Genomic DNA, 24,813 nt, shown 5'->3' with positions numbered 1-24,813 from the left:
AAGTGGCACCTGGCTTTGGAAACCCAAATCATCCTGCTATCACCATTGCAAATGGTCAGGATGCAGGGAAAGCACCATGACCAAAATCATGGGGAGGAAAGGGCTTATTTGGCTTATGTTTCTTGAATCACAGTCAATTGAGGGAAGTCAAGGCAAGAATTCAAACTGAGCAGGAGTTGATGCAGAAGCCATGGAGGAGTGTTGTTTACTGGTTTGCTCTCGTTATGGCTTGCTCAGCCTGCTTTCACATAGAACCCAGAATCCCCAGCCCAGGGTAGCACTGTCCACAATGGGCTGGGATCAATCAGTAATTATGAGCATGTTCTACAGGCTTGCCTACAGCCCATCTGATGCTCACACTTTCTCAACTGAGGATCCTCTTCCCAGACAACTCTACAACTCTAGCTTGTTGATATAAAATTAATCAGCACAGAAGCGTTATCCTATTCAGGGTAAAAGATGAAACTGAGACCCAGGTCTGTGTGTGTGTGTCTGTGTGTTTGTCTATATGTGTGTGTATGTCTCTGTATATGTCTGTTTGTGTGTGTGTGTGTTATGTCTCTCTGTGTGTCTGTATGTATCTTTGTGTGTCTTTCTGTGTGTCTGTCTATATATCTCGTGTATATATCTCTGCATGGATCTATGTGTTTCTCTTTGTATCTGTGTGTGTGTGTCTCTGTGTGTCTTTGTGTGTGTGTCTGAATGCATCTATGTGTGTCTCTCTGTGTGTCTATGTATATATTTCTGTATGCATCTATGTGTGTCTCTGTGTATCTCTCTGTGTGATGCCCTTTAATGGGCCCTTAGATGCCTGCTTCACCACCTTCTTATGTCATCATACTTGGCAGCTTTCTCAAGACACCATGTCAGACCCACACTGACATATTGGGGGTAAGAACAGGGAAGGTCATGCCAGTGAGCTTCCCGTGAAGCTCTGGGATGATCTTGCCCACAGCCTTGGCAGCACCAGTGGATGCAGGGATGATGTTCTGGGCAGCCCCACGGCCATCACATCACAACTTTGCAGAGGGGCCATCCACAGTCTTCTGAGTGGCAGTGATGGCATGAACTGTGGTCATGAGCCCTTCTACGATGCCAAAGTTGTCATGGGTGACTTGGCTATGGGTGCTAAGCAGTTGGTGGTGCAGGAGGTATTGCTGACAATCTTGAGTGAGTTGTCATACTTCTCGTGGCTTACACCCATCACAAACAAGGGGGCATAAGCAGAAGGGGCAGAGATGATAACCATTTTGGCCCCACCCAGCCTTCTCCATGTCAGTGAAGACACTAGCAGACTCTACAACATACTCAAACAGCATCACCTGATTTGACACTCTCGGGATCTCACTCCTGGAAGATGGGAATGGCCTTCACGTCCATTCATTCCGACCTTCACCATCATGTCTAAGAGGCAAGGCTATCACTGCAGGAATAGAGACCCTAACAGCTTTTTAAGAGGATTTTAAAATTATGTTCATGTCTGTGTGCATGTGAGTGTGGTATAGACCAGAAGAGTGTGTAAGATCCCCTAGAACTAGAGATATATGGGTTGCAAACCACCTGATGTGGGTGCTGGGAATTAAACTTGGGTCCTCTGTAAGAACAGTATATACTCTTAACTGCTGGGCATCTCTCCACCTCTTCTGTAATCCCATGCCAGCAGAAATTTTTAGGGAAATGGCAGTTTTCTATATTTTGATTTTGGTTGAGTTTCATTACACAAAATGATCAAGTAGACTATGGATAAAAATCCATTAAACTATACAGTTAAGATGATGAAGATGGGACTGGTACCATTATGTAAATCTTAGATCTTAATCTGTGGTCAGAATATCACAAACATATAAAATGAAAACACAGACGTGTGATCTTATTATTTGGAAATCTAGAACTAATTGTGAGAAATATATGAGTGTTTAGAAGTAGAAGCCTTTTGGAAGGTTGGGAATCAGACTTAGTAGTAAAGATGGTAGTCAATCATGTTTTTGCTTTGATAAATATCAAGATTATGGCTTTTTTTAAATATTTATTTTACTCATATGAGTACACTGTTGCTGTCTTCTTTTTTTTTTTTTTAAAGATTTATTTATTATTATATGTAAGTACACTGTAGCTGTCTTCAGACACACCAGAAGAGGGAGTCAGATCTTGTTACGGATGGTTGTGAGTCACCATGTGGTTTCTGGGATTTGAACTCTGGACCTTCGGAAGAGCAGTCGGGTGCTCTTACCCACTGAGCCATCTCACCAGCCCCCTGTTGCTGTCTTCTGACACACCAGAAGAGTGTATCAGATCCTACGACAGTTGGCTGTGAGCCACCCTGTGGATGCCAGGAATTGAACTGAGGACCTCTGGAAGAGCAGCCGGTACTCTTAACCACCAAGCCATTTCTCCAGCCCCAAGATTATGTTTGTTTGTTTGTTTTTAAGCAAAATGTTTGAAATGAAGGGGTGCTTCAGTCTAGTAGAGAAAAAGGTTTGAAATCCTAAAAGAATCCAAAACCAATAGAAATTAACTAGCAGCTATTGGTTCTTCTTATTTTCCATTCAATGCAATTAGAACCTTCTAGGTGTCAGAAACTCCACCAAACCCATAGTTCCATCCCACAGTCTAGGTGATTTTCAGTAAGGCCCCGAGGGAAGGACATTGTTTGTAAGCATCTGTAGATGTCAAACAAACCGTGTCAAATCTGAAAAGTATGTTGTTTCCCCCAAAGAATGTACACCAGCAACATGGCAGACAGACTGGGCTATTTCATTTGCTGAGCTATGCACTATGATTCTTGAGTTCTTCTTTACGGCTGCTAGATTTCAACAATTTCTTTTCACATCTATTGTGTGTGTTTATGCACCCAAGCCTGAGTGTGTAGAGGCCAGAGGATAACATGATAGAGTTAATTCTCTCTCTGTCATGTGGGTTCCAAGGATGGAACTGAAGTCATCAGGCCTGGTGGCAAGTATCCATCTCACTGGCTTCCTTCACAACCCTTGAACATGCATCAAATGGTTTGTTAGTTCCCTCCAAAAGACAAAACTGAGCTGTTGTGTGGAAGCACACGTAAACTTAGCAAAGATACCAAGAGCCAGCCTAGAGATCAGTTTTGAGAAGGAAGGGCCTTGGGGTGGAGTGGGATTGGGCCTGCAGTCACGGGAGCTTTGGAAGGAGTTCTAGATTCCGGCCTGCCTGTGCATATACAAGCATTTGCAGCGTAACTCTACTAAATTAAGTATCCATTTTTTTTTCTGCATTTACAACAAAACTTTTACTAGATTCAAACAATGTGAATGCCTATGAATGGGGGCTATCTAATTATAATACTAATCACTATGTGCCATTGGAAATGAAACCACTCAGCTTCCATATGCTTATAAGGGTCCAGTGTTTGATTGTAACCTAAAATGGCAAAAGCCAAGTTAGATACAGTACCAGATATAAAACCACACACAGACATAATACACATAGAAAACAATATATTTAATATCTTATGTATAACAATATATATCTCTAGAAAATGTTATCAATCTGTAGAGTAGACAAGGACGCTTAGGCATTGCAGAGGGGCAGAGCAACAAGAGACATCATCTATTTTTTGAATCATACACATTAGTTTAGAATCAAATGGCAAAGATTATTTTGAAAACACTTGCTTATGGCAAGGTTCATTCCAGATTTTGTGCTGGACTACTTTGCTGCAAAGAACTTCAGCAGAGAATAGGCACTGAGTAGCTAGCTAAGGAACAGACGCTCCTTATTTAGCTGTTTGGGTTTTTGGTACTGAGGCGAAAGTCCAGCTCAGCACCACAGGCTGAGTTTATGTTCCACCGTGCAGCCATGCCTCTTAGGGGCCACAAAGAATATTTTAAGTTTGTTTGAGAGAGGGTCTCACTATGTCACCTGGGCTGCCCTCAAACTTACGATCAAACTTACTGCCTCCACCTCCTGAGTTCTGGGATTACAGGTGTGCACTGCTATGCCCAACAAAGCTTTGCTATTGAAATTGTTACTGAGGATTGAACCTCTACATCCTAAGCAATACTCTCAGCCATTGAGCTCTGCCCCCAACCCATCACAAAGACTCTTAAACAAGAATTCCTCATAGATGAGCATGACATGGAGAGATAACAATGAATAGAACAGCATCTTAGCCCTTGTGGAAGGAGAAGTCACTTAGGAGAAAAAGGAGAGGTGGATCCCACTCTTTTCCTATGTCCGTTTGTTTTCTGTTCTTTATAAATAGGATGAGGTTGAGCCTCTTGTTTTTAACAAGTCACAAATCTAGAAAACCCATCTTAAAAAAACAAAAAAACCAAAAACTAAACAAAATTTTAAACACTTCTTTGGTAAAGTATTCAACTTCACACGTCCACAGCTCTTCAGTCTTCTTTCTGTTCCTTCATTTTCAGCTCCCAAAAGGCATAGATGAAATGCTAAGTTTACATGCATAAGCCACAATAAGGCCCCTTCAGACCGCCCTGCTGAGGGGTCAGATCAGAGGAATCTTGGTCAGAGGCATCAGAGAACATTTTGCCCCAAAACCAAGTGCTTTTTAAAAAACAAACAAACAAACAAACAAACTTTTTTCCTTTTCCTTTCTTTCTCTTCTTTCTCCTCCTCCTCCTTTTCCTCCTCCTCCTCCTTCTCCTCCTCTTCCTCTTCCTCTTCCTCTTCCTCTTCCTCTTCCTCTTCCTCTTCCTCTTCCTCTTCCTCTTCCTCTTCCTCTTCCTCTTCTTCTTCTTCTTCTTCTTCTTCTTCTTCTTCTTCTTCTTCTTCTTCTTCTTCTTCTTTTGTGGGGGGAGGTGTTGAGACAGGGTCTCTCTACATAGTCCTGGCTCTCCTGGAACTCAGTATGTAAACTCGGCTGGCCTTGAACTCACAAATATCCAACTGCCTCTGTCTCCTGAGTGCCGGGATTAGAGACTTGTGACATTACACCTGGCACGGTGACTTTCTATTCCTTATGGAGGGTAAACACACTGGCATTGTCAACAGCTTGAGTGAGAAGACCTTGTCTACTGCTTGTCACAATTGATTCCAACATTCCTCTCAGGCTATGCTTTGAAACCCGTCTTCTAAGAAAATTCTGCCAAGCCCTTTAACAAATCACGACTGGGAGAGAGAAGGGGAGCTTTGAGTTATCTTAAAGAACAGAAGTTTAGGAGCATCTCATTGTTGAAGTGATCTAAGCCCATGCATGCCATCTCTTCGTCAAAATCCCACCTGTTGCTCTTGCCGGGCAGTGCATGTTGCTGCTGAGTAGGAGAGCCATAGGTGAGCAGGAAGGGATCCTGCTGAGGTGGGTGGTACGTGAGGGAGGGCACATAGCTGCTCAGATCCACAGATACTTTCTCTTCGTAAGGCTCACCTCCCGGATTGGACCACAAGGGATGACAGCCTGGTTGAGCTGCAGGGGGTTCTGATGGAACTTGCTGGGGTAAGTGCTCCAAAGAGTTCTGGGAGGGAAAGTAGTCGTAGGGCCAGCTGGCCACAGGCAGAGGATAGGCTGGATAGTAGATGTCATCGGAGGGATTTCTCCCTAAGGCAACATTTTTATTCCAAGTTTGCAGGTCTTCGTAGTCTCCATACGTCCCAGGGACAGGAGGCTGAAACTGCTCTTCACTGCCGTAGATCCTACTGCTGGAGAATTTGCATCTCTCATAGAACTTCATGGAATCTAAGGTGGAAGTTGGATCTTCCAGCTCAGTGCTTCCCCCCAAATCATAACTCTTGGGGAAGGATAAGCAATCATTCAGGGAGTTCTGCTGGGGGGCGTTAGCTATTAAAGGTGTGCTGTAAGTGCCGGGCAGTTGGACGCCTTCCTGGAATGACCAAGTTAAAGGTAAACTTCCCTGACTCGGGATTTCAGCAGGAAGCGCCTGGAAAGGGGAATGAATGCTCGCGTTAATAAGTTAAGCAAATGCACATGGCTACCCCAGGCACCCCTGAGTTATTCTGCAAATATCCCTCCATAAGACTGCCCTCATTCCTTGCATACTTCAAGCACGGGCGCAGCCTCTCCATGGTTGCTGGGGACCTGCGAGGAGAGACTGACTCCTTCCTATTCCAGTGCATACAATAGAACAACTTTCTAATCTGTAAAGAGCCTGATGCACTCTGTGGACATACTGGGTGTTTCATATGCCTCATGCTCAGACATCAGATGCCTGTCTTTTTGAGGCATTTATAAGGGGCTATTTAAGAAAAACAAACCAACCCTGCAGCTTCAAAGATTTGTACTAGTCCTGGCACAACTCACAGGGCTACCCCTCACCCCATTTCTGCTTCTCCCTTTCCCTTCTCCCTGACCTGGACTATTCTAGATTTTAGTGTGAGAGACCAGGGTATTGTTGGGTTTGTTTTTCTCCTTTAGAGACTTTTCTTTGAGATCACGGAAACTGCTCAGACTAGAACATACACTGGCCATCTTCAATTTCCTTATATAAATGGAGTACCTATGTTGGTATTAAGAGGAGCTACTAGGGAACAGTTACATAGCTCTTTATGTAAGCTTTCCCCTCACAAGAGGATAGCCTGAGGGGAGAGGAAAGAAAGGTTCTGTCCAAGTAGAATGGCCAGGAGTACTGATGAGGACCAATTCTGTGGATGTGGGAGCTCAAGGTCCCTTGCAATGGACTAAATCACAATTTCATCTATATAAGGTACACTTAGAGCTTTACAGGAATTAGTGTTACATCAAACGGACAAACTGATATTATGAGGCCATGGGGCCATGGGGCAATGGGGCAATGGGCTTCCTCACACTTCCCTCTACCACTGGAGTGGCCATCATTTTCAGAAACTTAAACAACAACAACAACAACAACAACAACAGCAACAGCAGCAGCAGCAGCAGCAGCAGCATTTTCACTGCTGCCCAGGTTGGCTTCACACTCTGGACCCTAAGTGCTAGCACAGCTCAGTGTCCCAAGAGCTAGTAGCGCCCTGAAGATCACTCAGCTTAACAACTGTCTGACCACTTAGATCAGTGGTTCTCTAAAGGTCATGGCCCCTTTGAAGGAGGTCACCCATCTGATTTCCTGAATATCAGACATTTACATTACGATTCATAACAGTAGCAAAATGACAGCTACGAATTAGCAATGAAATAATTTTCTGGTTGGGGGTTACCACTGCATGAGGAACTGTGCTAATGGGTTGCAATATTACGAAGAATTTAGAATTAGGAAGCACGGATTTAGGTGAGATTGGACACATTAAGGGTGGTATAACCCTAGACCATCTGATTATTTAGACCAATTTAAAAAAAAAAAAAAACAATTTGTTCTGAGGATGTATGGAAATTCGAAAACAAAGAAAACCCCAAACTCATGAGGCTAATAACATTTTGTGAAGATTATTTTGATTAATTCTGAGTCTCTTGGAACTAAGCTGTAGTGCCTCCAACTATGATTTAAATACCAATTCAAGCTTCTTTGTTTTAAAGCCTGCAGTAGGGCTGGTGCGCCTATGGTCATACAGAATATTTGCGAGCCTGTTTCAGTTAGAGTAAGAATGAAGAGTAACATCTCTCAGATTCAGCTCGCCCGCTGGATGCCTGCTTGGAGATGGGTCAGCTAGGACAGAATGTTTGCTTTCCTTGGACGGTAAAGGACTGGGGTATCTACTGTGTCCCCTGCAGGGGTGAAGGCTGGCTGCACAGCTTGAACACAAATGGGGCAGCTGACCTTCGCTGCTGGTCTCCCCTTCATCCGTAAGGAGTTGGAGGCAGATGCCATGTGCACTTTCTTCATGGCTCTTCTTGCCTCTGCTTCCAGCTTGGTCTCCGGCCTGGGATGATCATGCTCGCCTTTGGACTTAGGGGAGACAAAGTAGTAAGAAGGAAACAAAAATTAGTAACTGAGTTGCCGTTGAGAAGGTGTATCTTTTGTTCTCTGTGCTGTGCTATGTCGTGACCCTGGGCTAGCAAGGTTGCCTGATACAAGGAAAAGTCTTCCCCAACCCAGCCATGCTCCTGCCTGCCTCCTGTCCTATGAGGTCCCTTCCTTATGTGGTCTCTGACTTCCATCATGTCCCCAAAGTGTGTGCCGTGATGCTCACTTCTCACCTTCATCTCTGGCTTACATACTTCATCACTTACACACTGTTATTTTTCAATCCTGTTTACAGAATAAGGACCTGAGGCTTAGAGAAAGGATGCCTTTAGGATAATAGCAGGGCTCTGGGGTTTCCACAGCCAAGTTGGGAGCCCAGTAGGAGACATTTGGTATTTGTGTGAGCTGGCCTTTCAAGTGGATGGCAGCTGGAGTTCAGCCTCCATGGGAATAGCTACACCACAGCTTGGCAAATGCTCTCTGAGAGAGCTGGTTTGCCAACTTCCACTGAACGTCTAACACCAGAGCCCGGTCTTCACCTGTTTACATCTATGCTCCATTAGTGTTTCTTACAAATCTTGCAGAAAGCTAGGATTTTGAGGAGGAATCAAACTGTTCTTTGTGTGCAGCCGAGTCAGCACTGGTACCCAAGCTGGGGTTTGTGGAAGGCTACGAGCTGGATGCAGTCTGCCCTGGTCTAGGGGTACTCAGCTAGGTATCACCCCGCCTCAGGAGTGGAGGCACCCGGTCTTCCTGGGTTTCCAGTGGTCCACCTCTGGTGAGGAAGGGCACGTGGGCATTTGCTCCCCCAGAGGATGGGCAAGGTATGGTGTAGCCCTGTACCCACAAACCACTGATAAAATTCCTCCATAGAGAACATGATAGACAGCTGCCACATGAAAGAGATACCAAGTAAATAACTCAAATCCAACCTGGAAAAAGATGAAGCGTCCGTCGTGCCTCCAGAAGTTGGTGACCGGGAAGCCGCCGTGGCCTCGGCAGGGAATAAGCTTCAGGGGTCCATTGCAGTTGGGACAGCTTTTCCCTACAGAAGAAGCGATAAAAGCGACTGGTGGGTCTCAGCAGAAGACGATGCGCTTAGGCCTACTGTGATTGGATGTCCCAGGGCAGGTGTGTGTGTGGGGCTTCCCCCTTCTCTGAGAAGGGGAAGGGGTAATAGAAGGAGGGATTTGTAAGGGTGGGACTGGGAGTAGAGGAGAGAGGGGGGCCCACAATCAGGATGTAAGTAAATTAATTAGTTAATTTAAAAAGAAAAAAAGAGAGAGAGAGAGGGGGGTAACTGGCATGCCACAGGGCTGATTCTGAGTCTGAGGTGTCCTGCTGGCTTTCAGCTAGGATTGCAGGATGGTAGGGAGAGACCCCACACAGTTGCAAGTACTTTCTTCTGGATTTGACTCATGACTACAGCATCTGTCTCCCAATAGCCAGCCGGGATCACACATGGACACAGTCCACAGCTATCTGACAGGTAGGATTGTTTTACAGGCCAAGGCATCTGCAGAGAAGAAGTCCTCCCTACTTATTCACGAATACCGAGTATTCTTTCTAGAGAGAAGTATTTTATTTTATGGTTAGTAACATAGACTTCAGGAGCAAAGCCGCTTGGGAGAGAGAACACTGCCCCTGAAATTTCACTAAGGTGTAAATGATGGAGAGGAAGTTTTGAAGACACGTGACTAGAAAGGACACAAGTTAACTGGAGGGGTAAGGTGAGCCAGGCACAGAAAACTGGGAGCATCTATTTCACTATCCAGTGAGCATGATACAAAGAAAGAGCAAGGATTTCCATGGGTAGTTATGGCGTGACTCTGAACAGGCAAAGCTGAGTTTACAAGTTCAGTCCTGCTGTGTGACTCCGGGCCAGGCAGCAAGTCTGAACCAATTTCTCCTGAATTTTCCATGAGCCAATCTCTTTCCAAAGCAGTGGGGACATTCATGAGGGGGCTCTGCACATGACAGGCCTTGGAGACAGAGGCCGTGTTTGTGTGTTTGTGTGTGTGTGTGTGGGGGGGGTGTGGGGGGGGTGTGTGGGGGGGGAGTGTGGTGTGTGTGTGTTTGTGTGTGTTTGTGTGTGTGTGTGTTTTGTGTGTGTGTGTGTGTGTGTGTGTGTGTGGTGTGGTGTGGTGTGTGTGTGTGTGTGTGTGTGTATGTGTGGTGTGTGTGTGTGGTGTGTGTGGTGTGTGTGTGTGTGTGTGTGGTGTGTGTGTGGTGTGTGTGTGTGTGGTGTGTGTGGTGTGGTGTGTGTGTGGTGTGTGTGTTTGTGTGTGTGTGGTGTGTGTGTGTGTGTGTGTGTGTTGTGTGTGTGTGTGTGTGTGGTGTGTGTGTGTGTGTGTGTGTGGTGTGGTGTGTGTGTGTGTGTGTGTGTGTGTGTGTTTGAGGAGATAGGTGACTCCTCCTACTTAGAGAGTTCTCTATCAGTATATCTTGCCTGCCACGGGGCTCCAGCGGGAGGGTTGGCTGGGCCCTAGGTACTCGTCTACCCTGACTGGAGCATTTAAACAGACTCTCGGTCTCCCTGGCTGCCACCCCCAAACCTCACTCACTCTGCTGCTTCTGTCTGGCTTTGTCACAGATGGCGGGTCTCAGGTAAATCTTGCGGCCTTCCTCTGTGGAGCAGTCCCTGCTGCACACCACTACCCCCAGGCATGACTTCTTGAGGATCCGGGAGTTGTGGTTGTTGGTGTTGCGCATGGCCCAGCTGCTCAGGTGGCGCTGTGCGTTCCTGTCGTCCGAGCTGTAGATGTGTTTCACGTAGGAGTCCGGCCACTCCTGGAACCAGTCAGTCGTTTTCACGTTCTGACAGAAACACAAAGATTTTAGTTACAGTTTCAGGCAGAGTACCTGCTGGTCTGCCTCTGTAGAGCTGATGGATGTAAGAGATATCCAGGCCAAGGGGGCAGGGCAAGAGACTTTGGTAAAGTCTTGACTAAATTTAATTCCAGTGGTGGCATCTGTGAGCACAAGTGCTCCAACTCTTTAAAACAGTTCTCATGTGGTGGTGGGCCCCCAACCATAAAATTATTTTCATTGCCAATTACTTTCATGAATTAATTTTGCCTCTGTTATGAATCATAATGTAAATACCTGTGTTTTCTGATGGTCTTGGATGCCCCCTGTGAAAGGGTCTTTTGTCCCCTAAAGGTGAAAACCACCAGCAGCACACTAGCGACAAGGTGTGTGCTATCTATGCCTATCAAGCATTTGGTCACTGCACTAAGAGGAGGGAGAATTTAGCCCTTCTGAATTCTGCTGTTTCTGCGGCCCATGGGGACAACAGTAATGGCCTTTTCTCAGCGAGAATTCTTGAAGTAATCTCACCATGCACTTACATAATAACTATGAAAAGCGCAGGGAAATGATGTCTCATACCACACTGCTTAATATCGGGTATCACAAAGTCACCAGAGATAAGCAATGCAGAGTTCTGGTTCAAAGAGGCTTGGAAGTGCACTCTTTCCTCTGAGGACCATTTCCTGTTTGTCTCCACTGCTCAGGCACGCAGTGGACCCAGGACGAGTCTGTGTGACTGCTTGGCATCACCCTACTCCCTGCATGTGAGCATCTGACTGGATTCTGTTGTACAAGGACAGAGCTGTGGTTCAGTCAGTCTGGAGTTCCAATTCAGCAAATGAAACAGCTCTAGAGGCTGGTTAACAGTGTGCCCTGGTCATGCACTGTTAGAGCAGTTATGAAAGCACATTTCATGTTCCATTTTGAACCACCATAAAAATCATACCATAAAGAGGTCCTTAGAACATGAGCTACTTTGTTTCCTGTTCTGTTTCTGCCTGTGTGAAATAGGAATGATGAGACTTTCAGTTCTGAGAATTAAATATCATGAATGTAAAAAGGCTTGCCACACAGCACCTAGTAAGCTGTAGGCTGTAAATAAACCGAGTCGCTGGGTGTGGCTCGTTTTCCCAGGCTCCACAATGGCGGCAGATGCGTCGGGTGGCAGATCCTGCCTAGCTCTTAGGATGAGAATCATCTTAATTTGACTCTGCCTATCATCATGGTTGTCAGAGACCTGACGGAAAATACGAACAGTTCTCATTTGGAAGATTCTCAAAAGCCATGGTAGAAGATTCTGGAAAAACCAGAAAAAATGTCAAGGTACACAATCCTTTGCTTTCCCAACAAGAATGTACGACAGAACATTAGTCAGCCTAAAAGCCAAGGGAGGTTTGAAGGCAAACAAGCGTGTCAGGATGGATGAGCATTCCCTCCGTCAGACTTCCACCCAGAAAGACTGTGTTGCTGGAGGCACCCCTGTAGCCCAGCGATCAATGGCAGACCTTCCCCACCGGAAGGCGCGGCCAGGGAGGATGTGCCACCATTGCCCCCATACTGGGCACCCCGGCCACTGTGGCCTCGAGTTGTTCAGTGTCTACGTGAGAATCCCTGTATAACCTCAGCACCCATCTTCTCTCTCTTTTTCCTGCTCACCACAATTCTAATCATTCCTTTCCAGCTCTCTCTCTCGAAGGAAAGCATAGCGGAATATTCTACTTTGCTTGTAAAAGATGTATTTTATTTCCTGATGATGGGTTTGCATGGAGAGAGGTATGTATGTGCACGTGAGTGCAGGTACCCAGTGTGAGTGCTGGAAACTGAACTCCAGCCCTCTGAGCAGCAGGCGCGCCTAACCTCGGAGTTATCCCTCCAGCTGCAAGTATCCAGATACTTACAATACAGATCAAAACACTAAAATGTATGCTTACTTTTAACCATTTGAATTATAAAGGATTGGTGGACTTGATTTGTATTATCCTAATGTGACACACAGGTATCAAAATAGGATAAACAAGGAAAGCATAGATTTTTACGAGAGAGTCCCACCCATCAACTCCCACCATCTGGTCAGAACTACAAATCCCATGAGCCAGAAGGGGTGAAATGACATTCTGAACAAGGCAAAGACTTCATGTGCCTTCTCAACATCTTTGAGGCTATTTCCCTGACACCCTAGTTTTCTAGTTCCATTAACTAGTAGTGCGAGGAACCTCCCTAAAGGAAACGTGACCATGTGGAGCCGTGACTGCATGGAGCTCTTCTCTTGGCTGTTGCTCATTTATTCTGTTATTTGCCTGGACTTTTAGTGGAATCTTTGGCAACTTTTTATATTAAAATGGGTAGGGTGGTGGATCCAGATGTTCGAATGTCCACGAACCAAAGTAGCAAGAGGAAGGCAGTTCTGAAAGCCCTTGTAATTTGTCACAGGAACTGTGGTTTTAAAACCAAGAACGGTGCTTCTTCACCTTGCTAGCAAGTCCCAGCAAATGTTCCCTTCTTTTTAGAACCTTCGTTAATTTAATTTCTAACTTTTCATAAAGCACTTTCTTTTTTTCAGGCACTATGTTTACTTTAATTTCTAACTTTTCATGAGTAACTCTTTGTTTTGGCTCTTGGCTAAGAAGTTTATAATTGAAAGGGGACACTCGTAAGTTTTCCAGCATGTCACATCTAACAAATTTGTGTTTTATCACCTCCTGAGTAGCATCATTAGGAATGTAGTTGATGTTTCTATGACTTCTCTGCATAATTTAATCCTATAATTTACTCAATCAGTACCCTTTAAACTATATGAAAATACAGGGCACTCTTTTTATGACTTTCATTTTAATTTAATTTAGTCATTTGTAATTTTAATATCATAAAGTTACATATTACTATTATATAAAACTTAGAAAATCAAATTCTTAAATTAGGTATCAAAGCATTCACAGAGTGAGCCAAGAAAGGTGGGTTTTGTCTGTAATTCTAGCAGCGGGGAGGCTAAGCTACAAGGATTGCGTTCATACCAAAGTCAGCCTAGATTACACTGTGTGAGACCATCTCAAAAAATAAAAAGAAAGAAAAAAAGAAAAGAAAAAAAACCCCAAGTTTTACATTGTGTTATTACACTAAAATTAATTTTCATTCTTTTTTTTTTTTTTTAAGATTTATTTATTTATTATATGTAAGTTCACTGTAGCTGTCTTCAGACACTCCAGTAGAGGGCATCAGATCTTGTTACAGATGGTTGTGAGCCACCATGTGGTTGCTGGGATTTGAACTCCGGACCTTCGGAAGAGCAGTCGGGTGCTCTTACCCACTGAGCCATTTCACCAGCCCTTAATTTTCATTCTTAGAATGGTCTACCCTTATATAGAGCAACTACCTTCCAGCCTGACTAGTTTATTAATCCTTTCCATGAAGTGTCTCCAAATAGAACAAGGACATCAAACACACACACAAAAATCAACAAGGCCTCATCTAGTCCAAGGGAAAGAATCACAATGGCGCTAAGGCTGGCCTTATGCCAGAGTCACAGGAATACCACACCATACCTGGCTTTTCACACAGACACTTTAAGCAAATCTGGTAAAAGATAAGATGTTACTAAAAACAAAACAAAACAAAACTGTAAGTCAGGTGTGGTGGTGCAACACCTTTAATCCCATCACTCAGTAAGAAGAGGCAGGCAGATATCTAAGAATTCAAGGCCATCCTGGTCTACATAGCAAGTTCTGAGCCAGTCAAGGTTACATAATAAAATCCTCTAACAACAAAGGAAACAAAATATACTGTCATTTTGACCCTACAGATAACTTTTTGGAGTGAATTTGCCTCTTCTGGGTTGCCTATAGATGGATGGAATTCTAAATGTCTAGAAGAGTCAACAAATGTCTTTGTATCAAAAATTGCTCTCTAGAGTAATCCTGCTACTTCCCACGTGAGGAATGGCCACCCTAAAGGATGTTTCTGGTTTTAGTTATCCCCCTGAGTTCTACCAGTGGGAAAGCCTTTCACCTGTTCCCTAGCTGCAAAGGGACTGTTTCTAGAGCAGAAGTGTGCATGTTGACCGTGGACTTTCCTGTGTGATAGCTAGCCTAAGGAGGCAAGAATGTTTTGGGGTTTGGAAATTCATTCTGGAACGGGAGCTTTTGGGCCTTGAGTTTCCCTCCATGGAACTGATGAATGAAAGGGGTGTGTGTGTGTGTGTGTGTGTGTGTGTGTGTGTGTTTAAGGCCAGCCTATGGTCATTCCCTACCTCTGCCTCCTACATGGGAGTTGTATAGGCATGCACCACCACTCCTGAAAAAATGATGTCAACACGCGTGGCAGCTCTGCCCTCCATTTACAAGTTCCTCCATATCTTCTGACCTCAGCTCTCAATATTATCTCCAGCTCACATTCTGGGGGCGGGGAGGGGGGAGGATACAAGCATGAAATTAAAAATAGGAAGAAATACAGACCACTGAGCCAACAGCAATTAAAATTTACTCTCAAGTTTTCCTAAGACAGCTGCAGCAATGGTGGCACAAGTCAACGGCAACTTCCAAAACAAGCCCTGAAAATGGATGTTTGCCCAGCATGGTGGCGGTTTATTTGCCCTCTTGATGAATGGGCATATTTTTCTGTCTTCCAGCTTTCTCACACCCACCAAAGGAGAACTCAAGGAGAAATTGAAGGAAACCAATGAGAAACAGAAGAGAGGGTCCATTACTGTGAGAACCCAGAAAGGTGGTGAGCTGAGACTGGAGTCCCCAACCCCTCTGCCCTGCCCAGGACAGACTGGAGGATCAATTGTTTCAGTATTTGGTATTAGTGGACTCCAGGCTTACTAGTCACAGCCACATGCCCAGTAAAACCATCTTTAGACACCAGGAAGAGAGGACAAGATAGGAGTGATAGACACAGAAACTTGGTCTTAATTAATGCTTTCCATTGAATTAGAGTTCAAAGGTTATTTGCTAGTTGGGCTTGTGATTGGGAGACAGAAGCAAAAGGATTGTGAGTTCAAGACAAGCTTGCGCTCCTTTGGGGATTTAAGACCAGCTTGGGCTGTTGAGTAAGACCTTGTCTCCCTCCTCCCCCCAGTTCTTTCATATGCACACACAGCACAGCTATTTGCATAGAGGAGGCCACAGACCGTGTGACAAGCAAAGCAAGCGCTCTTGGGTAGAGTGGGGACCAGCCAATGAACCCATGGATGGTAGTTCCTTAAGTCCCTCAAGAGCAGGCTGTGACCCCAAGGGCACCACTGTTCAGATAGTCCAGGGTCAGGGTTAACTGTTAAAAGTGTCACAGTAAAGAAGTCGCTATGGAGTTGTATGCCTTAAGAGGAGTCACTCTGCTTGCAAGTACTGAGTGTGTAAACTGAGTGAGCCAGCTTCGAAAGGGAGGAAGCAGTGCTTTCTTTGGCTCTGTCTGTTCTTGTGGGTTTCAAATCCTAGGCCTTACTTCTCCCCTTGCAATCCCTCAGTTTAGCTGTACGGTTGAAGCTCTAAAGGCGTTCACCTGGCTAGGATCTGACAGATTCCCTTCTAGAGCCTAGGGGGGGAGTTGAGCATCAGGCCTCACCGCCACATGCTGGGCCAGTCCTCCAAGCGCATACCTGAGGCAGTTTCACATCGTTAATGTCCCAGCTCAGTATCTCTTTGTCTTCAGGATCAAAGTCGTCCAGTTCCATGATAAGGTCTGCTCAACACAGGCTCTTCTCTACTCCAGTTGTCAGAGCTATTTGGAGTCTCAGAACTCGGGCCACAAGAGCAGCTGAAGGGCTTGTTTTTCAAAGCTAAGTAAATAAATGATAATAACACAGATGATTTAAGAGATTAGAAACTACAAAGCCAGATGTGGTGGCTCAGACCCTAGAGACCGAGGCAGGAAGATTGCCGATTGCCGTGAGTTCAGGACCAGCCTGGGTTACAATATGAGACTGTCTCAAAAGAGGGTGGTGGGGGGCTTAGGAGATAAATGGGTTTGCTACTAAGCCTGAAGATCTGAATTCAGTTCCTGGAACCCAAATGGTAGGAGAAACCCCACAAGCTGTCTTCTGACCTCTGACCTCTGTGTGTGTGTGAATGTGTGTGTATGCATTCACACATGTTAATAATTTTTCTGGTGATCATTAGCTCAGTCCCATGTGCACATTAAAGCTTAAGACTTGGAAACAAGGGGCTGCTGGGGAGATAGATGGCTCAGCAGTTAAGAACACTGACTGTTCTTCCAGAGGTCCAGAGTTCAATTCCCAGCAACCACATGGTGGCTCACAACCATCTGTAATGGGATCTGATGCCCTCTTCTGGTGTGCCTGAAGATAGCAACAATGTACATATATATACATAAAATAAATAAATCTTTTTTTTTTCTAAAGAAGCAACAAAGTAATACAATACAGAAAGAATCCATCTATTACCTGTCTGCTGGAAATAGCAATTTCATTGACATTTTTGCAAGTACCAACTGCCAATAAAAAAATCTGCAGAAGCCACTAGCACTTGCTACAGTAGACTTTAGGGTTTCAATACTCTGGTCCCTACTTTTATCCTCAGGTATATTTCCATCCTCATTGCTAGATCTGGGTTATAAGAGCCTTAGGAGCCATTATTACCTGGAACCACCTAGTTCTACCAAAAATATGTAAATTTGCATAAAAAGACACAGCTAGCTTAGGACTATGCCCATAGCACTTTAGATTAACTAATATTTTTATAGATAAATCCCATGAACTGTTCATCACCTTTGTAAGATCAGCCCCCTTCCCCCAAACCACGAAGTCCAGTCCCCTCCGCAAACACTGCCATTCAAGACTAAATGTGCGAGAGGCTCTTCTCAGTCTGTCTTAGCTTTGTTTCTGGGCTGAGGTGTTTGTGGCGCTGAGGATGGACGCCGGGGCTTGCACTGAACCACCGAGGTGCTACCACCGGCCCCTCATCGGTAACTTCTAAGTAAATCTCTATGTTTAGGAAACAATTATTGAGCTGCTTGGAAAAAGATGGTTGCCACCTCAGTTCAGAGACCGCTCACATGACAAGTAGAGAAGTAGTGAATAGTAAAAGTCATCGTCTGTCACAGCCCTAACTCTGCTAGCCCAAACTTGTAATTAGAATGGTTATGACCCACAGCGCACTTCACACAAAACAGAACAGATTAAAAAAAAAAAAAGTTGGAAAACAAGATTTATACTGTCTAAACCTAAAAATGCTGTTCTTAGACAAGGCTAGATACTTGATTTTAAATTAAGAGCAGAGGAATAAAGATTTTACTCCCCAAAAGTACAATAATTTTAAAAACTTTAAAGAGACTTTTCTCCAACACATACTTTTATGAAGTGAGGATTAATTTAGTATTTCCCTAAAAACTAAGAACAAGACATTGGGGAAAACCTGCTTTATCCCGTCAGTAAGTAAACTCAATCTTTCCCCAGGATTAAAATAAAGGTCTAAATTTTTCAAGACTTCCTTTTATTTCAGAGTTGTGACCAAGGCGTGTTCAGCTTCCATCATTTTTACAGACCATGACCTAGAACAAATAAAGCCTGTGGCCATGGCTACACAACTCACCCTGTCCGCCTTCAGTGCTCCCGAGTCTGTCCTTCTTGTCAGCTTCTTGTCCAGGTGTCATACAAGTGTCAGCTCTGGCTCAGGTCCTGCAAGTTCTGTTCATTTCTAAGTGGTCGCTGTTCCCTAACCCAGGTCAGGGTACACTATGCTAATGACTCTGGCAACTGTCCAATCAAAATCAAGATGCTTTCAGCCAGGGACAGGTAGGAGCAGCCCAGCTCTTCTCAGGGTGCTAGCCATGTGATGAATATTCTATGGTGTGCCTCTGAACTTTCCCCTCCTTAATGCTAAGAGGACATCTAACTTAAAAGGATATTGAGGGAAAAACAAAACAAAACAAAACTCTGAAAAGAAATACAGATTTTTTTTTCCTGATAGTTTTATAGATTGAATCCAAGAGCGACTGTTTTACAGTAGATGCGTTTTATCCTCTGTGTGTGTGAGCGAGAAGGCAGACAGGGAGACTCATGGCAGTGCAAACACCGAGGGGGGGGGGGGATGGAAATTACTGAGATAGTTTTTAGACAGCTAGCAGCCCTAAACCAGAAACACTGAAAGCCATCTCTAATTCTAAGTGTATCAAACCTGACAACGAATGCAATTCTTCAAGCCCAGCTCCTCTGCGGAATCCCAGGTAGTCTGCTGGGCTTCGGAGATATAACGGAGAATCAAAGACATCAAGAAGTTCTGTGTAGTTCAGGGTGGCAGGGCAGAGCTCTAACTCCAGGGAGTGTCTCTGCAAATTCAAGGCTAGCCTGAGCTAAACAGCAAACCCCCCCCCACCTCCCCCAAGGTCTTTTTTCATTTCCATATCTAAATCTGACCCATCTTTTAGGAATTCTAACAGACCCATCCAATATCTTCCAATACTGTTCTGAAACACGTGACTTCTCTTTTCGATGATATTTCAGAACCCTTAACCGTATCACTAACAGTAACTGTTTTTCTAATCACAAAATAAAATCAAAATCTGTTGTCTTGTTTATCATTGTGGCTAATCCATAGTGCAATCTTTCAGTAGATATCTAAGACTGTATTTTGGTCACATAGCTTCAAACTCTTGCTTTTTTTTTTTTCTGCATGTACCAAATGTAGATATTTTTTGCTTAATTTGTGGGATTGCCTCCTCTCGTTGATGTGGATCTGACCTGGCTTGCCAGCTGCTCTGAGTCGAAGGGTTTTTTTTTTCCCCCTCCTTTCCTTCACAGGAAACTCCTGCTGGGTTCCAGCTGCAGCACCAGGGCTATGCCTGTCCCAAGGACAGGTTCTACCCAGTGAGCTCCATGCCCTAAGGCTGAGGTCTCAACTTGCCAAATCCTCACTTCTGCTACTGGCTCTGTGAATTCTTTGCTTTTGTTTATTGATTGGTTTCTTAGTTTTTTGAGATGGGAGTGACCTCCTATAGACCAGGCTGACCTCAGAATTACTATGTAGCAGAAGGTCACTTGAAATTCCTGGTCTTCCTTCCTCTTTCTCCCAACTGTTATCAACTTCCTTTGACTGAATTCTTACAATGAATCAGAGGCCACGCTGGGCATTTCCCTAAATTACGCTTGATGCGCATAGTCTTTCTGTCACTCCTACTCCTTCTCCCCAGGCATGCCCACCACACTCAGCTAGGAACGATTCTAACATGAGAAATAAAACTGTACAGTCAAGCATCACAGACAACCGATGCTGGATTGGGTCTGTGGTCTTTGTCTCCGCCTCCGTGCAAGTAGAAGTCTCTGTGTCCTTTTTCCATTTGTTGCTTCCTCCCTGGACAAGGACCCTGCCTAGGAAATGTGGATAGAACCACCTGTGGAGTAGCTGACCTTACCTGCTAATGCTTCTCTTACCCACCCCCGAATTCCCTTCAGTCTGCCACCAGTCTGTTGGGATCTTTCTGGCTGATTTCATGAGTATAATAGTAATGCTTTAGGCATTGGAGGTGAGATAACTTTTATTGGTGTGGGACCGTCTCATGTACTGACTCCCTAGATATTACATTCTGGCAACATCCCCTCTCTGTGGCATTCATAACCCAGGCATCGGTCATGTTTGAAACTGTCAAAGAAAGCAAACAGGAGAGTCATATTATACTGCCCTTTTCTGGTCCAGGACCTCTCTGTCATCTCGGTACGGAGGGTTCGGCCTAGCTATGACCTCTGATTCCTACCTAACGGGTGGACTTCTTCCACGCATAAAACTTTCCTTCCAGAATCTATTTCAACTAGTGTTCCAGAGTCCAATCCCCCAGTTCTGCCATGCCTCATCTCTTAATCAAGAAGTCTTTCTAACTTTCATTGTGTGTTAGACACCATATCAATCATTTAATCCTCACCACTGCCTCAGGAAATGGGCATTATTAAATTATATTAGTTGAAATTATAAAGAAGGTATTTAAAGTAAGGCCCAACACTGGTCCAAGGATGAATATCCACTGGAGAAGGATGATGTTAGAAATCACTTTTTGGGCTATGGAGCTAAGCTGCCCCTCATTCTGGTTCCTTCTGGAGTCAGCTTTACCCCTGCCTCCTTCCTCCATCATCTTTGAGAAAGCCACCTTTCCCCCCAAAGGCTATCGCTTAGAACTTTCTGTCCCATCTGGCATGGGACCCAGCCTGACCCAGCTTTTCTCTGGAATTTTCCAAATTAGAGGTGGAGAAAATGAGTCTTTCATCTCAGATGCCGAATGGAAGGTTGACCTGAGACCTGCAGATGTACATCTTTGTCACACGGCAGCATCTAAAAGGCAGGAGAAAAGAATGGCCTAGCAGGGGAGCAGAAAGCCTGGACGCCAGCCTGAGGCCAGCTCCAGCCCTCAGGCATGCTATGGGTGACACAATAGATGTTTTGCATGCCTTCAACCCTTAGAACTGGGTTTTTCAACATACACCAGAGAGGGGAGTCTATGAACACACCCTCAGCTCCTAGTCCAAGAGTCTGAAGCTCACCCACCCTTCTAAACAAACCACTCTCCTTGGTCACTGTGAGTCTAAAGGTGAGACTGGAAGGGCTTATACAGCATCCTTTAATATTAGGAAAGGTTTTGGGAAGTCTCACCCAACTCAGAGTGAAGAACACAGAGATGGATCACATTGCCAGACTCCTAGGCACCCAGCTCCTGCTCAGTCCAGAGAGAATCAAGGGATGGCCCAGAGGTCCATTCTCTGACCTGTGAAAAGCTGAACTTGAGGGCTTTCCTCTAGGGTTTCTAAATATTAAGCTTGTAGCTTTAGGTGGTTTCTTCATGTACTACAAAAGCCCCACAGTTTCCAAAGCCAAGCCTGGGCATCTTAGCTCCAGTCTGCGCCCATCTCTGTTCTAAGGAGAGTCTCTAGCAGATGACAAATCTGGCTGCCTATTGAGATTCCAAGCTTTCTAAGGGAAGTCCTTGGGTGTCATGATGTTCTGTGTTGTAACACCTTAAATACTATCAGGTTGGACTGTTTTGCCAGTAGAAACTATAATTAAGACACGTATATCTTCCGCGTGGTCTAAACAGAACCATGAACCCAACTTCTCGCCCATAAAATTGTAAACTGAAAGTTAAACAAAACAAGAACAAAAATCCCAGCCTGGGTATAGTGGCGACCACCCGCACTCCGGGAGACAGAAGCAGGGGGAATCACCTTTGACCTCATGTCAAGTTAGAGGTTAGCCTGGACTATGTGAGATGCTGCCTCCAAAAAGCCAAAAAAAACAAAACAAAACAAAACAAAATGTTAAGGCCCATTCTCATGCTATAGATGAATAAACATTTCAAAGTAATTAGTTATAACTTAAGACCCTACCTACAAAGTGACTGTTTGGAGACAATAGACTGACTTTTTTTTTTTTTATTTTTATTTTTAGTCAACCACTTTGAAATTTCCTTAAATTATATTCTAATATAACAGAAAAGCTAGGCTGTCTTGTGTATCGAACTGCTTCTATCTGAAAAGTTATCACAAGCCCTTGGGGGCTTTTATCTTGTTGGAGAATCCTTAGCAGTAAGATTCTCTCAAGGAACCAGTTGTTTCTCAAACGTCAGCCTTCAAAGGTTGATGACATGTAGTTTTCTTTGGTCAGACCTATTCAGCTGGGTAGTGGTGCCAGGTCAGGATTTTCAGGTAATAGTGCCACATTGGACACCAGCTGTCTTCATACAACATAACTAGCCAAAACCCATGTAATGACACAGAGTATATATAGCCTTTGCGTCTACATTTTACCCGAGGGATTCTTCACTACCCTATAATCCACTCTACCAAAGCTGAAGAGAAATCCGTACAGATTCATTTGTCTTAAAAAGGGAAAGGCAGAACCTATGAGAATGTTTGGTGACTAAAGGTGCTTGCTGTTGACCTTAATGACCTAAATTTAACCCCACCCCCACCCCGAACATGGTACATGAAAAGAACTGACTCTTCCCGTTTTTCCTCTGCCCCAACCTCCCCACACCCCACACCCCAATAGAAGCATTTTTTTTTTAAAGAAAGGCTGATATTTTCAGGTTAAAAAATCGTTAAATCTACAGAAGATAAAGCCCTTCGTTTGCCTTGTTAGGTTGTTAGGTTGTCATTTGTGGCTATTTCTGGGGTTGTTGACTAGAAGTAGCCAGCTACAAATCATTCGTTGGTTGGTTGTTTTTTGAGCCTGGGGCTTGAGTAGTGTAGCCCTGGAACTCACAGAGATCCACGTTCCTCGTCTCCCAAGAGCTAAGATTAAAGGTGTGGCAAGCTAGTCAGTTTAAGCCTTCAGATTCATATACTTCCTAAATTAAAACCAAACCAAACCAGAAAACAGTAGTGTCCGTGAATTGACTTTCAGGCAAAGGAGAAACTGCCCTGAGTATTGTTTGTAAAAGGCGGTCTATCCTAGCCATTTCTTTGGAACCAAAGGGAGGGGCAGCTGCCGTGTACCGTGAGCCGCGTGCGTGGCTTCATTTGAGATGGTCTCGTTTCATTTGATGTGGCAATCTTGACATAATTTTAGGAATATCAAATACAACTGGGAGCGAAGGCCTAGGCTCCCAGCATCTTCAAAGCAGAGGCGGGTATGAGACCTGAGGCCATGCTCTGTCGCAAAACTAAAACGAAACAAAGTGAACAAGCAAGCGGCAGATTTGCTGATACGGGGTTTGAACTGCTGATAGAGGGCGCTGCCGTAGTAAACAAAAGAACTTTGATGCTCTCAGGAATCTCTAGGAGTAAAAACTGGTGAGGAATCCAAAGCATTTGCAAACGGTGGCTGTGCAGGACAGCGCGGTTCGCGGTTCAGGGGCGAAGTGGCCGGCTGTGGCTGCTACCCCTCTCCAGGGCTCTGCCCCAGCCCCTTCCCCACTGCTCGCATTCGCCGTTCTATAGGAACTCAACCTTCCTGATGCTGCAACCTTTAATATAGTTCCTCATGATGTAGTGACCCCCGACCACAAAGTTTATTTTGTCGCTACTTCATGACTGTAATTTTGCTACTGTTCTGAATGGTAAATATCATGGTGTTTTCCGATGGTCTTAGGTGACCCCTGTGAATGGGCGGATTCAATCCCCTCTGGGGTCGTGACCCACAGGTTGAGAACTGCTGTGTTACCATCATGTGGTCAAGGCTCCTTCGTGTAGCGCGTCAGAATTCCTTCCTTTCTGAGGCTGGCAAAACATCAAATTGCGTGCGCGAGCCACACAGTCTTTATCCAAACGTAAATTGTTCAGTTGTGGTTAAGTACAGAGCTCTGGTCAGAAGAGGGAGGACCGTTATGGAGGACCTTCACGACTCAGGCGGTGCTCACCTTCAAGTGCCCTCAGTTCTCGCCACAGGACTGGGTTCCAAGGAGAAGAGGGAGGAAAGGAGAGAGGCACTTCCACTGGGCCTGGTAGGCCATGCCTATAATATCAGTCTCCTGGAGGAGACTGGAAGACGGTCAATCCGCATTTGCACCCAGCCTGGACTGCAAAGTGCCCAGGCCAACTACTGGCCAAGGCCCTGTCTTAATCCAGCAGGCAGGATAGCTAAGCAGGTCAAATGCTTGCAGCACAAACTGGACCATTGAATTGGATTCCCAGAACCCATACATGATGGGAGGAAAAAAATGCCTCCATAACACTGTCCTATGACATCCACACACGTGCTATATGTGTTAGAGCGCAGGAACACTTGTCACACACACACACACACACATATACACACACATATAGCCATATATATTACATATAATGTTATATAATATATATGATATAGCACACATATTTTATATATTTAATGTCTATTTATATTATATATGACATATTTTTATATAATGATAAATAACTATATGTCTTTAAATCCATACAAAATCTATGTAGGCCATCAAGGCTACATAGAAAGACTATGGGTAGGGTGGTGGTGGAGCAGGGTGTGGTGGGAACTTTATTATTTTCAGGATTTGGGCAAGGCCTTGCCTACAGCAGGACTTTGGGGCATCTAAGACTGACTCCCCCCACCACTTCAGTCATCCAACAGCCCTTCCTCTTCCTCGGTGCACATTCCAGCAAGGCCTGGGAGAGACAGTACGGTGGGCAACAGGCCACCGAATTGTTTATTTCTTTGTGTCTTGCTTTACTTTTAAGATAGTTTCTACTTAGGTAGCCCTGGATGGCCTGAAGCTAGTTGTGCTCGCTTCAGAGTTACTGGGC

The 24,813-nt window shown here is 44.7% G+C and overlaps 1 protein-coding gene and 1 pseudogene across 1 annotated transcript; both read right to left on the bottom strand.

Annotated features, from left to right (window-relative positions):
- Gm8058 (predicted gene 8058) lies at positions 777 to 1,396 on the bottom strand (annotated as a pseudogene).
- Positions 4,598 to 18,264, bottom strand: Gcm1 (glial cells missing homolog 1). Its single transcript, NM_008103.3, has 6 exons — positions 18,182 to 18,264; positions 16,231 to 16,410; positions 10,394 to 10,646; positions 8,762 to 8,874; positions 7,683 to 7,811; positions 4,598 to 5,873 (listed from the first exon to the last, which is right to left on the bottom strand). The coding sequence occupies exons 2-6, from the start codon at positions 16,303 to 16,305 to the stop codon at positions 5,133 to 5,135; spliced, it is 1,311 nt and encodes a 436-aa protein (NP_032129.2). The 5' UTR covers positions 16,306 to 16,410; positions 18,182 to 18,264; the 3' UTR covers positions 4,598 to 5,132.
- Positions 18,265 to 24,813: the final 6,549 nt, after the last annotated feature.

Source organism: Mus musculus, chromosome 9 (assembly GCF_000001635.26).
Source record: "Mus musculus strain C57BL/6J chromosome 9, GRCm38.p6 C57BL/6J".
NCBI lineage: Eukaryota > Metazoa > Chordata > Mammalia > Rodentia > Muridae > Mus > Mus musculus.
This window is presented reverse-complemented; position numbering and strand designations above follow the sequence as displayed.